The sequence below is a fragment of the Cryptomeria japonica genome, chromosome 3, assembly GCF_030272615.1.
Source record: "Cryptomeria japonica chromosome 3, Sugi_1.0, whole genome shotgun sequence".
NCBI classification, from domain to species: Eukaryota; Viridiplantae; Streptophyta; class Pinopsida; order Cupressales; family Cupressaceae; genus Cryptomeria; species Cryptomeria japonica.
In genome coordinates, this window is record NC_081407.1 from 351,728,448 (window position 1) to 351,744,166 (window position 15,719).

The following is a 15,719-nucleotide window of genomic DNA, read 5'->3' on the forward strand; positions in this document are numbered from 1 at the left end:
TAGGTCCTTAGTGTACCAGTAACGTAGCCTTAAGACTGTTTGAACAATTGTATGTTATTTACCCATCCAATGTCACTAATTTAATCATGATTGTACACAGAAGTTTAATGATATATAAATTACTGCTGTTATATTTAATACTAACTCAGAAAATTACCCCCCATACGTACCTGTTACTGTTTGCTTCTCCTTTAATCCCAGCTGGTAGCCTTTTTCCCCAGGTGAGCAGGAACATGCTCTGAAACCACTCGTAATGTCCCCTATCAGTCTAGGTCCGGAAATAGGGACAATTACTTCAATTCTTTACACTTGCACTATCTAATCTTTGTAACTGAATTATGGTTTGGACAACATCACCTGCTATTTCTGTTATGTACAATAATCTATATGCTAAAAGTGAATTTGTATGATATGCAATAGTCCTTGCTAAGTTCGATATAGGAATATGGTTATTTGACTGAACTATATACAAATTGCTTTATCTGATTTGACAGTCTGAAATATGCAATGACCCATAAAACAATAACTCCTATAGTAATCCAATTGCTTACAATCAGTATTGTTGTATCTAGTGTAGAATTATGTGCTTGCAATCAGTAAGAGACAAATATGTATGTTCAAAGAGCAGATCCAAATATATGGATAAGAGTTAATAAGTTTCCAATTCCCTGATTGTCTGCCCTTTATATTACAGCAAACTATAAACGTTGCATTCATATACTCATGTTGCATTTCCATCCATAACCTACTAAATTCAGACTGATAAATATTAGATCAAGTTCTGCTCTTATTTGTCTACTTTCCTGATTATCAGATCAATTCCTTAGTTTCCTTTTTATATCTTCAATATGACAATAAATGACTTCTATTTCTTATTTATATCTTTATGAGAAAAGGGGACACAATCCTTCATCCAAACCGTTGCCCTTTAATACCTTATGGTTTATTTTAATTTAATCCTTTTCTATTTCCAATTGATAGTATGGAACTAGTGTCAAATTTCCTTAGTTATTATCTCTATAGGATTATATGATACGATGCTACTTTAAATAATTTCCTTATTAGTTAATTTGGGAGTATTATCATTGTCTAATGCTGGGAGAACAATCTTTGACGCAGGCAGTCTTTCTGACACCGGTAGTCTGTGTCTTCTATGAATTGCAATTCCTATCTCCTTCAATACTTTATTGAACGGTATCCTCCATTAGTCACACCTCTTAATGTGAGTCGGTTCTACCTTTGTTCCTTAATTGTACCCTTTCTCTTTATCTGTTTGTATTAACAAAATATTTGTAAATCATTGCTTTTCCATTAGTCACACCTCTTAATGTGAGTCGGTTCTACCTTTGTTCCTTAATTGTACCCTTTCTCTTTATCTGTTTGTATTAACAAAATATTTGTAAATCGTTGCTTTTATTTAGATCGTTGTCCCCGCTGGTACTGTACCTGATTTGTATCATGGGTAAATGTGTGACCAGGGCTAACTTCTGTTTGCTCAGGATGATCGAATTCACAAAGGATGAGTGGGGAAAATAAAAGATGTTCGATGCCTCCCCCAAATGAATATCTTCTCATTTTCTTAGAGACACCACTTTTCAAATAGGTACAACCGATCAAAAACATATCTCTCCCTTAATCGCAACCTTTAGAGAATAATTAATCACAAACGAATTGTAGCTATATTTAGAGGAGACACTAAATCGCGACTCTTAGTATTAATCGATTAGATATCAATCATTGTTTGCCTCCTTGACTAAGTCAAATCTGACTGGTTTTGATTACATTGCTGACTTAATCTATGGTGGCGATACTTGGTATTATATAAGTCTATCAATTTCTGATTTCATTTATACGATTTAAAGAATATTATTAGATATTAATTAAATAATAATATTTTAATAAATAAATAAATATTTATTAATTTCAATTAATCATTCATTAATAATTATCATATTAATTTATAATAATAAGTGTTTCATTATGCTATATATAATGATCAAGGAGGGGACATGACAGAGGGTCTTGAAATCATGGAATTTTCCAGATTTCTTTCTTCTTCCTTTTCTTATTCCATGAAAAATAATTCCTTATTCCTTTGTTAAGTCTTGGACAAATTCCTAATTCCATTTTCATTCCTTGGATAATTTCCTTATTTCAACTTTGGAATTCTTCATTGATCCTTATCTAAACTGTAATGTCCCCTTCCTAATTTGCCCTAGTTTGCCCTAGAATCACAATTGCAACAAATTAGGATTAGGGTTACATCTTACAAAGTAATTATTTCTGTAAATAATGTGATCTTGGATTTGAATCCTGCAATCATAGCATAAACAACATTTACAAATGTATGTTATATATTCAATCATAGGGTTAGACAAGATCACATCATATCCATATACTATCAATAATATTATACAAGCATATTAGGGTTTGGAGGAAGAAACATGATAGGTCTGCCTGATGCCATTTCTACACCAAGCCCAAGAGGGGAGTGAATGCTAGAGCCCTCTTGGCCTTGATGGGCAATCAATATAGACATCCATCGGGGCGGCCTATTTAGTGGGTTGCTTGTACTTGCTTTCCCTATCAATGCCTCATCCCACTAAAGGTAGGAGCCATCTTGCGGATTTGGGTGGAGGTTGTAAGTGGGTTCCTTTGCTCTTCTACATAAGTGCCCTCTAGTCCTAGGAGACAGTATGGTCAACTCTAGGACGGCCCACTTAGCCCTCTCAAACCCCTTTTGCTTACACCTCAAGCCCTTTTGACAAAATGGATTTCAGACAATCAAGCACACCTTATATTCTATCATATGAACAAATACTTTAAGCATTGTCTATTTTGCATAAGCAACATGTATATATATAAGACTATGTCTGGCAGAAATATTATGTATTCCACCAAATATAGGCTTTGGTAATAGTAATCTTTGATAACTAGAAATCTGCTGTGATGAACTGGAATTGTCTCCTTCGTGATTGCTGTTCTCTATCTTATGGGAAATGATTCATTTTGCTGATCCTCTTCCATTAATTGCTTACTCTTTTTATACCTTCATAACTAATTGAGGAGACACATCTCTTTGGAAAGAGATCCATTCAAACAGTTCATGTCTCCTTATTGCTGTCGTATTATTCAAATCAGATCTGCACTTGTGATTATTCATTATAATGCTTATTTTCTATTCCCCAAGTTGATCTCCCTTCAATGTATTCCTCAAATGAAATCTTCTCCCCTTTATATCTTCCTATGTGAGGAAGACTCACACCTCTTCATCGTATCTGCCCTATGCAAGGGTCGCGACCTTTAATAATTAGCACCCTTTGAAAGAGTTACAACCCTTCATCATTTCTGCCCATTCCTTTCTACTTCCATTAATCCCTCCTTGTTTCACATGCTCCCTTCTTCTTCCTCCCCCATCCTCCTTTCAAATGAGGTTCTCTTCTCCCTTTTATATCTCATGTTTGAGGGAGTCAACTTTTCATTTCATGCCTTTTGACCATTCATTAAACTTAATTAAATTTTAATTATATTTTAATTTTCATCTTATTTTAATTCTTTTGTATCTTAATTTTATTATTATCGTTTATAATTAAATCCTATTCAAAGAGGAGAAATTACATTGTAAACTTCGGAATTTTCCATGATCCTAGTGTGGATTTGTAAATCTATCCAAGAGCCGCCGTATGTAAAAGGTTAAAGGCTGGTGGAAATCTAGTCAATGCATGCGCAAAACTCTCAATACAAGGGGGAAATTGAAGGCTATCTTGCATTTTCCTAGCAGAGATTAGACTTGTGTTTGCAATTTGCTAGGTGGAGTTGGAAGTGATGTTTGCACAAAATGCCCCTTCACTTGGGCGGAGTTTTCGACATTCTTTGCACAAATTATCAAATGAATTTTGAAATTCATTGCAAATTTTAAACAATTTCTATCTTTTAACCTCCAATCGTTTCTTCTTCATCCCACATTATTCTTTCTTTCATTTATCAATTTTCACGTTTTGCTCTCCATCTCTCAGCTTGTGAGTCATTCATTTCTTGAATTTTTTTTTTGTCCTTAAATTGCTTTGTTTTTACCTTTTCCTTATCTTAATCTTCAATTTTCCATATTTGCTTGAGGATTATTCATTCATTCTATTCGTAAACTCAGACTTCCATTGGAACACTTCCACTTCAAGACTGAGCCATTGACAACTCTTTCAATCTTCTTTCCTTTGCACCTTTTCAACATTGCATTTCTAGGGCAATCCAAGGCAGGACCTAGGCATTTTCACTAGGAATTGATATTTTGAGAAGGATAACATGCAATTCACACCCTTTCCTAAGATAAACCTTGCACTCCTACTCATTCCATGGATTGATCATTGCATTTCCAGACTGACAAGGGTTTACTACCTTCCCAACGGCTAGGAAGCTAAGAGACCAAAACTATTGCCAAGCTAAGCAAAACTAAGCCAGGAAGTGGCAAAAAAGAGGGGTTCCCATTTGCAATTGGGTGTCTGTTTACAACACAACACCTAGGAAAGGAGTTGCAGCCCTTCCAGGCTGCCGTACCACTCACTGAAGGCTGCAACAGTACTTGAATCTGCCATACAGTTTGGAGAAATCAACGAATGTTGAATGATCAACCAGGTCAGCCATTTGACTTGAAATATCTGAAGATCTAATTGTTGTGTGTAAAATTCTGTGCATCTCATTCTTTGTAACGGCAATTTTGAAGATTATAATAAATATTTCTGTGATTTTTATAAGCATTGATCTTTGTATAAATGAGTTATTGTCGATATTAAAGGGTAAAGAATTGATGCTAAGATAATTAATTTCCATAATCCCTCAAATCAATCGAAAACAAACTTAGAACAGATAGTGTGCAAACTGTTTGACAAAATGCCTGCACATTTAAATTGGTAAAACTTACAATATTTTGGTATAAAAATCTGGCCGGTATATTACATTGAAGGATTATATATCCAGTTGTGAAATGAGGTTGTTTCTTGGTATACAAACTTCTCCTTGCCTTGCAATCTACTCTTTTGCTTTACTCGTGTTTTCTGAGATAATCCCAATATGTTTGCCGTGCCATCTCATATCCCTTTTGCCTGTTTATCGGGAAATTTGACTACATATCTCTTTTAATTAGAAGTTAAACTATTTATTACTTACTTCAATGTTCTTTCTATGACCCAATAATCTGTTTGTGCTTGTCTTCATTCTTGTCTTTACCAAAACTTTTCATTTTTCAGGGTATGGGTGAGCCATTGCATAACTTCGACAACGTAATGAAGGCTGCAGAGATAATGCTCGACTGTCATGGGCTCTATTTCAGTCCTCACAAAGTGACAGTTTCCACCAGTGGCCTTGTGCCACAATTAAGGCGCTTCATTAAAGAATCCCCTTGTGAACTAGCTGTTAGTCTCAATGCAACAACAGATGAGGTATATTTTTTAGTAGTTTTTTAAATGCAATGTAAGGTATTAGGACTCAATCTCTTGGGTTCTTTACAGATGTTCTTATTCATGGAATTGTAAGAACAACATGCTAATGTGCTTTGCCAAAAATCGAACAGCATGCTGATGTTCTTGCCAAAAATCTATTATGAATAGTCCATATACAAGCATATAGTTACACTGTACGCAGTATAGTGTAATAGGATATCATGAATTAGATGAATGCCTGAATTGAGCAAATATGAGTTAATTTTTTGTATATAAAAAATTTGAGAGATCTCCTTCCTCACCCTTTCCTTCGGTGGAAGGGAGTCAATGAATTTTTGTGGATTCAATTTGATTTTCTTATAGTTGATGTAGACACTCTTCATTAACTGGCATTTCTTGTTTTATATCGACATATCAATATCATCACAACAATTCTTTTGAATTGCAGGTGCGGGATTGGATCATGCCAATTAACCGCAAATATAATCTTGATGTACTACTTACTACATTGAGAGAGGAGATCAGTCAAAGACATAAATACAAAGTTTTATTCGAATATGTAATGCTTGCTGGAATTAATGACAGGTACATAGATTTCTTCAGGAATCCCTTAACAAAAATTCTCATTACTTTTTACCAAGTTTGAATAAAATCCCAACAAATTGGAAGACACTCTTACAATTTATATTCTCATATTTATGGTACATCAGTATAGAGGATGCAAAGAGGCTGGTGAATCTTATTAAAGGAATTCCCTGCAAGATCAATCTTATTTCATTCAATCCTCATAAGGGGTCTCCATTTGCTCCTAGCCCACAGGAACAGATGCTTGCATTTCGAAATATTGTTGCAAATGCAGGATACACTGTATTTATTCGTTATAGTCGTGGTGAGGATCAGATGGCAGCTTGTGGGCAGCTCGGTCACCCTGGAAATAGTCAACTTCCACTAATGCAAATTCCTGAAAGATTTCAGGCTGTAATAGCTTCCCAATGATATAGATTGCATCTAAGTTATAAATATGTCCTTAGTTTTCGTAAGGGATTTTTGTATTGCCCATATTTATATTCATCCTATCAATTTTCACATTTAGGATGGTGTAACCATATGATTTTGCATAGAAATATTCCAGTCTTGTAATTATTCCATGGCATGTGCTTTGTTCAGTCTAGTAAAATCTTCTGATTATAATGCTTTTTGTTGTATGTCATTTGCCTCTTTAAGTTTTCTTGACATGCAGTTTATTTCCTAATTATGATCTCAGATTTTAGTTTGGGACTATTTACAAAGTTCATCGAGAACTTGTTACCACTTCACCTTTCCCATTTTTATAGCTGGGATTGTGCTTTATTAAATCAGATGGTTGTGGATTACTTGGATATTGAACAAAAAACCATGTTCAAAACTCGAAGTTATAGCAACGGTAATATAACAATATTACGTCAGAATTCCTGATCAGTAGAAAATTGGTTAAAAAAATTAAGTCGTGCCTTGTTCCAAAGGTGAAATCCTATAATAAGATAAAAGTGTGTTTGCCCAGAAGAGAAGTGCAAAAAACTAGCAAGTAATGTATACCATAGTTGAACTACTCGCCAAGTTTTTCTGCCCGACGAGTATTTACGACTTTTACTTGCTGAGTTTTGGTCAAAAACTCGCCGAGTTTTCAGCGAGTTTTTGACCAAAACTCGGCCGCCTATGCGTGATAAGGAAAACCAGCACAAAATAGATTCATTTTGTGTTTTTTGATTGGGTTTTGGGCTGAGAAGGGGGAAGGTTGAAGCAATTGTGAGCGCAATTGGAGCTTCTTTGAAGCAATCCACACGAAGAAGAGGAGCAAGTTAGCGCAGAAACACCTCAATGACCTTGTCTTCATGCAATATAACCTTCGATTGCGCATAAGGAAGGTAGAGGAAGTAAAAGGTGGTCCAATTGACTTGGATGATATAGATCCTTACAATAATTGGACATCACAGGAGCAGCCTCCATTGTTTTCCGAGTGTGAGATCGCTGATTTGGAGAGGCAGGCTATGGAGGAGGGGGGTGGATTTGGTTTCACGTTAGATGGCGTTGAGGAGGAAGAGGATGAGGATGAGGAGTCATTGCCAGTGCCACAAGAAGGTGGAGACATAGCTTCAGCCATGATGGAGGATGAGCCAGCCATACCGAGCAAGGAGGCACAAACACTCACACGCCCACTGCAGACTTCTAGGACTGGACCCTCTAGATCTACCTCTCCCAATTTTTTTGCTAGAGCTGGGAAGAGGAAGTTGTAATTGTAATTTGTAATGATGTATTTACTTTTGGTTTTACAAAAATTATTTACTATATTGCTTTCAGGGTTCCAGCCATCAACATTCCTCATGATGATGCGATTTTGTAGACACTTTGCATTTAAATATATCTAGAATCAGCTTGTTTCTTTTGTGTTGTCATTTATTGACTCATTGGATGCATCTTCTCATTAAATTTTGCAAAAAAATGCATTTTTTTATTAAATTTAAGCGTGTTTAAGTTGTCGAGTTTTTCCCGAGTTTTTTTCCCAAGGGCTTGGCGAGTTTTGTCGGGTGGCAAGTAGTTCAACTTTGATGTATACAAATGCACCAAGTGGATTGAAAGTAAAGTGTAAACAAATGTGTTTAGTAAAGTTAGTGAAGACCATTGATCTGAAAAATGATCTGGAACTGAGTGCTCCAAGTGGACAAGTAGATTGTATTTAGGATAGAATTGGAGTGTTAGAAAGTTGATTCTAGGTATCCTAGGTATTGAACATCGTTGTTCTACATTGGTTGTGTGCCTAAGATCATGCATGTCATTGGATATAGCTGACAAAGGGGATTATTTGTTGCATTTTTGTTGGAGTTTTCTCATAGAATTTAGTTTCTTTAGGATAAATTCATTGTCTCTTCAATTGGCATGTTGTTTGCTCATAAGTTCAGTTTAGTTGATTATTTCCTTCACTTAGAATTTGAATGTTGATGACGATTGAATGGTCTAACCATTGTAGTTTATAGATCGAATGGTACTAGAGCAGGTTCTTTTCTTGTGAAAGTTGATTGATTTTGCAGGTTCATGGCCACAACACGAGCAACTGGAGAAGAGTTGTTTTCTTTGGAAAGAGATGCTGAGTACCATAGCTGCGAAAGAGAACTAAGCATAACAAGAGAAACAAAATTTCTTGATGGAGAAGCAGGTTTCTCAACCTAGAAGCTATGTTGTATGTATATCTCAATCAATTGAAACAATGAGAGGGATTGTGGATGTTCTCATAGAGAAGTTGTGCTTTGTGGAGGATACCAAGAGCATGGGGGAGACCCATTTCAATGATGAAGAATAGCAAAGCCATGACGAATCAAGTCTACCAAAAAAAACACTTATTCAATGTCAAGGAAAATACTTAGATTCCTCTGCTTCAAGAGGATGTGGATGTAGAAAAGGTTGACCGTTAGATGGCTCAAATGGAAGTATATTTTAATTTGCATTCACTTGCTTTGCAACAAAAGATTACCTTCACAAGATTCTGATAAGCACACTATGCTTTAACATTATTCAAAAGTCTCCTATTTTTTGTGACTTGGTTGAAGGTATAGTAGTGAGTACTTTCTCGCTATTCAACGTTCCATAAGGAGCAGCTGGTGACGGATCATCTGCTATATGCTACTATATTTGCTGCTGAGGGAGTCATTGTTGCATAACAGCCAATACAAGGTTATTTGTACAAGTTAAGCTCCTATAAGTTCTTGACATCAATTTAAATTTCAACCAATATGTTAGAAATAAAAAATGTATAGAGTCTTGACATTTATTAAAACATAAACATTGACAAATTGGCAAAAATATGCTAGTGCATTTTGTTGAAGAGCAGCCCAAATGGAAAAAAATCTGCGACAAGAGGCATTGATGAAGTACATTAGAGATCTTCATAACCACATAACTAGTGGACATAAATGAAGTGCATGCATATGCTCACTACCTTGAAGTAGAAAGTTCTCCATCCTCTACAAAGATGAAAGGAGTCAAGGCCAAGGCAATGAAGAGCAAATATTACAAGCATAAAGATAAGTTTGCAAAATATTGTAAAAATAGTGATGTGAATGGTCATACAAAAGCAACTTGTTGAAAACTACATTTAGGAAAGTGTCAGTTTTTGTGCATCGTATATGTCATCTTCTCTCTTGATAAGGGCAAATGTATTGATTGTAGCTTAGAGGTTGTTTTGAAATTGCCTCGGACTTCAAAGAGGTGTTTTGTTTTGTTTTGTTTTTCAATGTTTTAACAAGGAAAAAAGAGTGTTCAAAGTTTTTTAACATCGACATTCTAGTTGAAGTTGCTAAAGTTGATGCACTTTTTGAATATGGTTCATAAGATGACATTACTACTCAAGATTTGGGTGGAAAATATGTGAAATTTAGCAATACCCCATACCTTATGATTTGAGCTAGATAAAAAATGTCGATTTGTCCATGCACAACCGAAGTAGATTGAAGTTCTTTGCTAAGCATATTTTTTTTTAAGTGGTGTTGAATGTTTTGCCCTTGATGTTTCTAGAGTTGTATTTGACAATCTTGACATGTATGACGTGAAAGTTGTGTATTATTGGAGGGCCAATAGGTATTAGTTACACAAAGGTGGACAATACTTCATGTTGAATGCTTTTAAGGGCAAGAAGGAGCAACATGATATCTTGAATATTGGAACACGAAGAACAATAAGCAAAGTACTTAATCATTCCTTTTTACATGGAAAAAATGTTGATATGGACCTCTCAACAAATTAAAGCATTTTGGTACTCCAAATCCTTTTAACAATTGAAGAAGGCAAAAGTTTTCGAAATCTTGATTGGTTTTTCTTTTATGGTGCAAAGGGGAGTTGGCCACCACATCATCCATTGGGAGGAGCATCCACCTCTCTTTAAATCTTCACAACTTTAGCTTGGACCAAAATCATCCATGTTGGGGAGTTTCCATCGTGGCCCTGAGTCAGCCTACCCTCGTTCCAACCTCGCGTGCACCTGCACCAACACTTAGTCATGTGCATACAGAAGCCCACACTCATGAACCATAGAGCCACACCATCAAGCTACACACTCAAACCATAGGCACCAGCGACTTCTTTCAATTAATCCGACAAAGCCCTTTCTCATTTCTATACAATATAGTACAAGGATTTATTACATTGGCTCTGTGATCCAAAATTGAGAGGGGAAGAGCACCAGTAGCCATCATAGCTAACTTCACGCACCCACAGATCCTAAACGATACATCGAATTTTTATTTTTATTTTTTTTGGTTGTCTTCGTATGCGACTTAACTTCTTAAACCTATTGATCTAGCTTTTGGGTAGTAACGATCCGACTCTAGGGGTCGTTATGCGTCGAAAGGTCAAAAAGTGGTAATCTCAAAGTGTCTCTCGATACTTGACCTCTTTTGTGCCAATACCTGCACACCAAAAGGCCTATATCCATTTATAAACTACCTAAAAAGTAATATATTTTTCACCTTTCTATAAAAAATAATTAACTTAAAAAAAAAATCATATGCATATAATTAAAAAGGAGATGAATATAAAAATGTTTAAAATGGGTTGTCAAAAAACATTTTGACCACCCATAACCCCCTTCCCGCGTATGTTTGTTGGCCCCACATGGCACGAACTCCTGCTATCTTTTTTGCCCTAAAAACTTAGGGAAATGAAGGTTTGTGGTTGCATTTTTAACTTTGTCTTCCGTCGACGGCCTCCTCTGCGAGTTCTTCTTCACTCGCAACCTCGTCTCTCCGTCGGCGGCCTCCTCTATGAGCTCTTCTTCACTCCCAACCTCGGCCTCCTCTACAACCTCCTCGTCGCCTTGCTCCCAGGTAACGGTCACTCTTCCTCCTTGCATATTGGATGTCCAATGATAGTTTTGCTCCTTCGCAGCTACATTATGCTTTGCCTATTGATGATTTCTTCGTATGTGGTTTAGGGTTTCGTTTCAATGCTCTGTTACAGTTTAATAATTGTTCGAGACCCCTTCATTATTTATCATTTCTTTTTGTGGGTGCGTTGTTAATTTGTCTTTTTGTTTATAATGTCGAAATCATTACAGTGAATGTGAAAAAAATTGATTATTGTTCATAATTGTTCGAAACCCCTTCATTATTTATCATTTCCTTTTATGGGTGTGTTGTCAAATGGTGTATCTCTGTTTATAATGCCGAAATCATTATAATGAATGCGAAAAAAATGATAATTGTTTATAATTGTTTGAAACCCCTTCATTATTTATGATTTTTTTTTATGGGTGCGCTGTTAAATGGTATCTCTTTGTTTATAATGCCAAAATCATTACAGTGATTGCGAAAATAATTGATTGTTGTTTATAATTGTTCGAAACCCCTCCATTATTTATGATTTCATTTTATGGGTGCGTTGTTAAATAGAGTCTCTGTTTATAATGCCGAAATCATTACAGTGAATGCGAAAAATATTGATTATTGTTCATAATTGTTCGAAACCCCTTCATTATTTATCATTTCTTTTTATGGGTGCGCTGTTAAATGGTGTCTCTCTGTTTATAATGTCGAAATCATTACAGTGATTGCGAAAATAATTGATTGTTTATAATTGTTCGAAACCCCTTCATTATTTATGATTTCATTTTATGGGTGCGCTGTTAAATAGAGTCTCTCTGTTTATAATGTCGAAACCATTACAGTGAATGCAAAAAATATTGATTATTGTTCATAATTGTTCGAAACCCCTTTATTATTTATAATTTCTTTTTATGGGTGCTTTGTTAAATGGCGTCTCTCTGTTTATAATGCCGAAATCATTACAATGATTGCGAAAATAATTGATTATTGTTTATAATTGTTCGAAACCCTTTCATTATTTATCATTTCTTTTTATGGGTGCGTTGTTAAATGGTGTGTCTCTATTTATAATGCAGAAATCAGTATAGTGAATGCGAAAATAATTGATTATTGTTCCTAATTGTTTTAAACCCCTACATTATTTATCATTTCTTTGTATGGGTGCGTTGTTAAATGGAGTCTCTCTGTTTATAATGCCGAAATCATTACAGTGCATGCGAAAATAATTGATTATTGTTCATAATTGTTTGAAACCCCTTCATTATTTATCATTTCCTTTTATAGGTGCGATGTTAAATGGTGTCTTTGTTTATAATGCCGAAATCATTACAGTGAATGCGGAAATAATTGACTATTGTTCATAATTGTTTAAAACCCCTTCATTATTTATCATTTCTTTTTATGGCTACGTTGTTAAATGTCGTCTCTCTGTTTATAATGTCGAAATCATTACAGTGAATGTGAAAATGATTGATTATTGTTCATAATTGTTCGAAACCCCTTCATTATTTATCATTTTCTTTTATGGTTGCGTTGTTAAATGTTGTCTCTCTGTTTATACTATCGAAATCATTATTGTGAATGCGAAAAAAATGGGCTATTGTTCATAATTGTTCAAAACCCCCTTTATTATTTATCATTACACACACACACACACACACACACACACACACACACACACACACACAGGTGTGTGTGTGTGTGTGTGTGAAATGGTTAATGGGTGATGTTAAATGGTGTCTCTCTGTTTATAATGTTGGAATCATTACAGTGATCGCAAAAAAAATTGATTATTGTTCGTAATTATTCGAAACCCCTTCATTGTTTATCATTTCATTTTATGGGTGCACTGTTAAATGGTGTCTCTCTGTTTATGATGTCGAAATCATTACAAAGAAATCAAAAAGATTGATTATTGTTCATAATTATTCGAAACCCCTTCATTATTTATCATTACATATATACACATATACACATATATATGTATATGTGTGTGGAGCAGGGGGGGTGGGGGTGTACACATGGCACGAACTCCCACTATCCTTTTGGCCCTAAAAACTTAGGGAAATGAAGATTTGTTGTGAAATTTTCATTGTTTGTTTTGCCTTCAATTTGTTAATATACTCACTGCAAATAATATTATCAAGCATACCATACATTACTTCCAATAAATTTCATATGAGAAATACAACATCATTCAGCCATTTACTCATTTTATTTTCAGCTATATGGTTATTGTCTATATTATCATGCATACAGAAATAGAGACACAATACCATTTTATTTTGTTAAAAAATGTTCAATGATGAGTTACAGAAATAGATTTGTTTTTCATCATTTATCTCAATGGCATTGAAGGTTTCATTTCAATGATCGAGTTACAAAAATAGATTTGTTTTTCATCATTTATCTCAATGGCATTGAAGGTTTCATTTCAATGATCTGTCTCTGTATATATATTTATACGGTAGCATTTATTTTTTGTTGAAAGATGTTCAATGATGGAATTGTTCACTATCTAATAGAATATCAGCAATATCCAATTTTCAATCACATCACAGTTGCATATTTTACTCCTGCATATCATGCTTTTTAGTTTCTCCTTGTTATATACCGTTTCAAGTTCTCTGCCTATATCATTCAACCATTTACTCATTTGAGAAATGAATTTTCATATTAATACTATATCAACAATATCCACTTTTTAATCACATCACAGTTACATCTTCCACTAATGCATCTCGTGCTTCTAGTTTCTCTCCTTGTTATATAATGTTTCAAGTTCTCTACCTATGTGTATGTATATATATATACACACGACACCATTTTTTTTGTTGAAAGATGTCCAATGATGTAATTGTCCACTATCTAGTAGAATATCAACAATATCCAATTTTCAATCACAACACAGTTCACTATCTCGTGCTTCTAGTTTCTCTCCTTGTTATATAATGTTTCAAGTTTTGTACTTATGTCTGTACACACACACACACACCACAGTTACATACTTATCTCCTGCATGGCTTTTTTGAGTTCTCTGGCTATATGGTTATTGTTATATAATGTTTCAAGTTTTGTACCTGTGTGTGTGTGTGTGTGTGTGTGTGTGCATACAAAAATAGACACAATACCATTTTCTTTTGTTGAAAGATGTTCAATGATGAGTTACAGAAATAGATTTGTTTTTCATCATTTATCTCAATGGCATTGAGGGTTTCATTTCAATTATCTATCTCTCTATATATATTTATACGGTAGCATTTTTTTTTTGTTGAAGATGTTCAATGATGAAATTGTTCACTATCTAATAGAATATCAGCAATATCCAGTTTTCAATCACATCACAATTACATATTTTACTCCTGCATCTCATGCTTTTAGTTTGTTTCCTTGTTATATACAGTTTCAAATTCTCTGCCTATATGGTTATTGTCCATATATGTGTATACACATACATATATATACACACATATACATAATATATACACACAATAGCATAATATGTTCTATAACGATGGTTGATTCGAGTTCTCTAGCTATATGGTTATTGTTTATATATATTTTTATATGTATATGGACAATAACCATATAGCCACAGAACTTGTTGTAATCAACAACAGTTTCCTTATTCAAGGGCGGTCATTCAGATTGGTACACATTGAATAACTAAATTCCTTCTACAGTCAATGTTAAATCTTATAAATCTTTCAATTTAAATTATACTATTTTCAGTAAACCAGCATTTCTTTCAATATAGTCACTGTAAATAATATTAACAGCCATATTGGATGTCCAATGATGGTTTATGCTCCTTCGTAGTTGCATTATGCTTTGTATATTGACGATTTCTTTGTATGCGGTTTACAGATTCATTTCAATGCTCTCTTACAATTTAGTGTGCCTATATGTTTGTCATCCACACACACACACACATACATATATGATTATTGTCCATACACACACACATATACGTGTGTGTGTGTGTGTGTAGAATAAAACTGAACATTTCGAAGCAATGGAGGTTTGCATATTCAATGACATGAACGACTGTTTCCCACAAAAATTCAAATTTGAAAATTGCTAGCTACCACAACTGAATGCATTGCACATTCGAATTATATTATAAGATAAAATTTTCAATGTCACTTTGATTACAATCCAATTCATTGCATATTTCTGAGTTCTGCAAATTCCCTTTGCACATTCCTTAGGTAACTATTTATTTGCAATATGTATGTACATTATACATATGTATGTATATGTGCATATGTGCAATTCTATGTACATGTGCATATGTATGTAACTAGATATGTATATGTATGTACTTATGCATTCAATAATATATGGATGATTTGTTGTTACAACGTTACGCTACCTTCGATTATTGTTGTTTTTTGCAGGCGTGCTAGAGCATCGAGGGAAGAACCATACTTGTGGA

At 34.5% G+C, this 15,719-nt stretch overlaps 1 protein-coding gene across 1 annotated transcript in view; it reads left to right on the top strand.

The window, feature by feature from the left end:
• The window catches only part of LOC131076528 (uncharacterized), a 145,184-nt gene extending 138,542 nt beyond the window's left edge, over window positions 1-6,642 (top strand). The window contains exons 7-9 of the mRNA XM_058013768.2: window positions 5,241-5,432; window positions 5,881-6,017; window positions 6,143-6,642. Coding sequence (XP_057869751.1) covers window positions 5,241-5,432; window positions 5,881-6,017; window positions 6,143-6,428 — 615 coding nt within the window. The 3' untranslated portion in view covers window positions 6,429-6,642. The remainder of the gene's footprint in view (window positions 1-5,240; window positions 5,433-5,880; window positions 6,018-6,142) is intronic.
• Window positions 6,643-15,719: the final 9,077 nt, after the last annotated feature.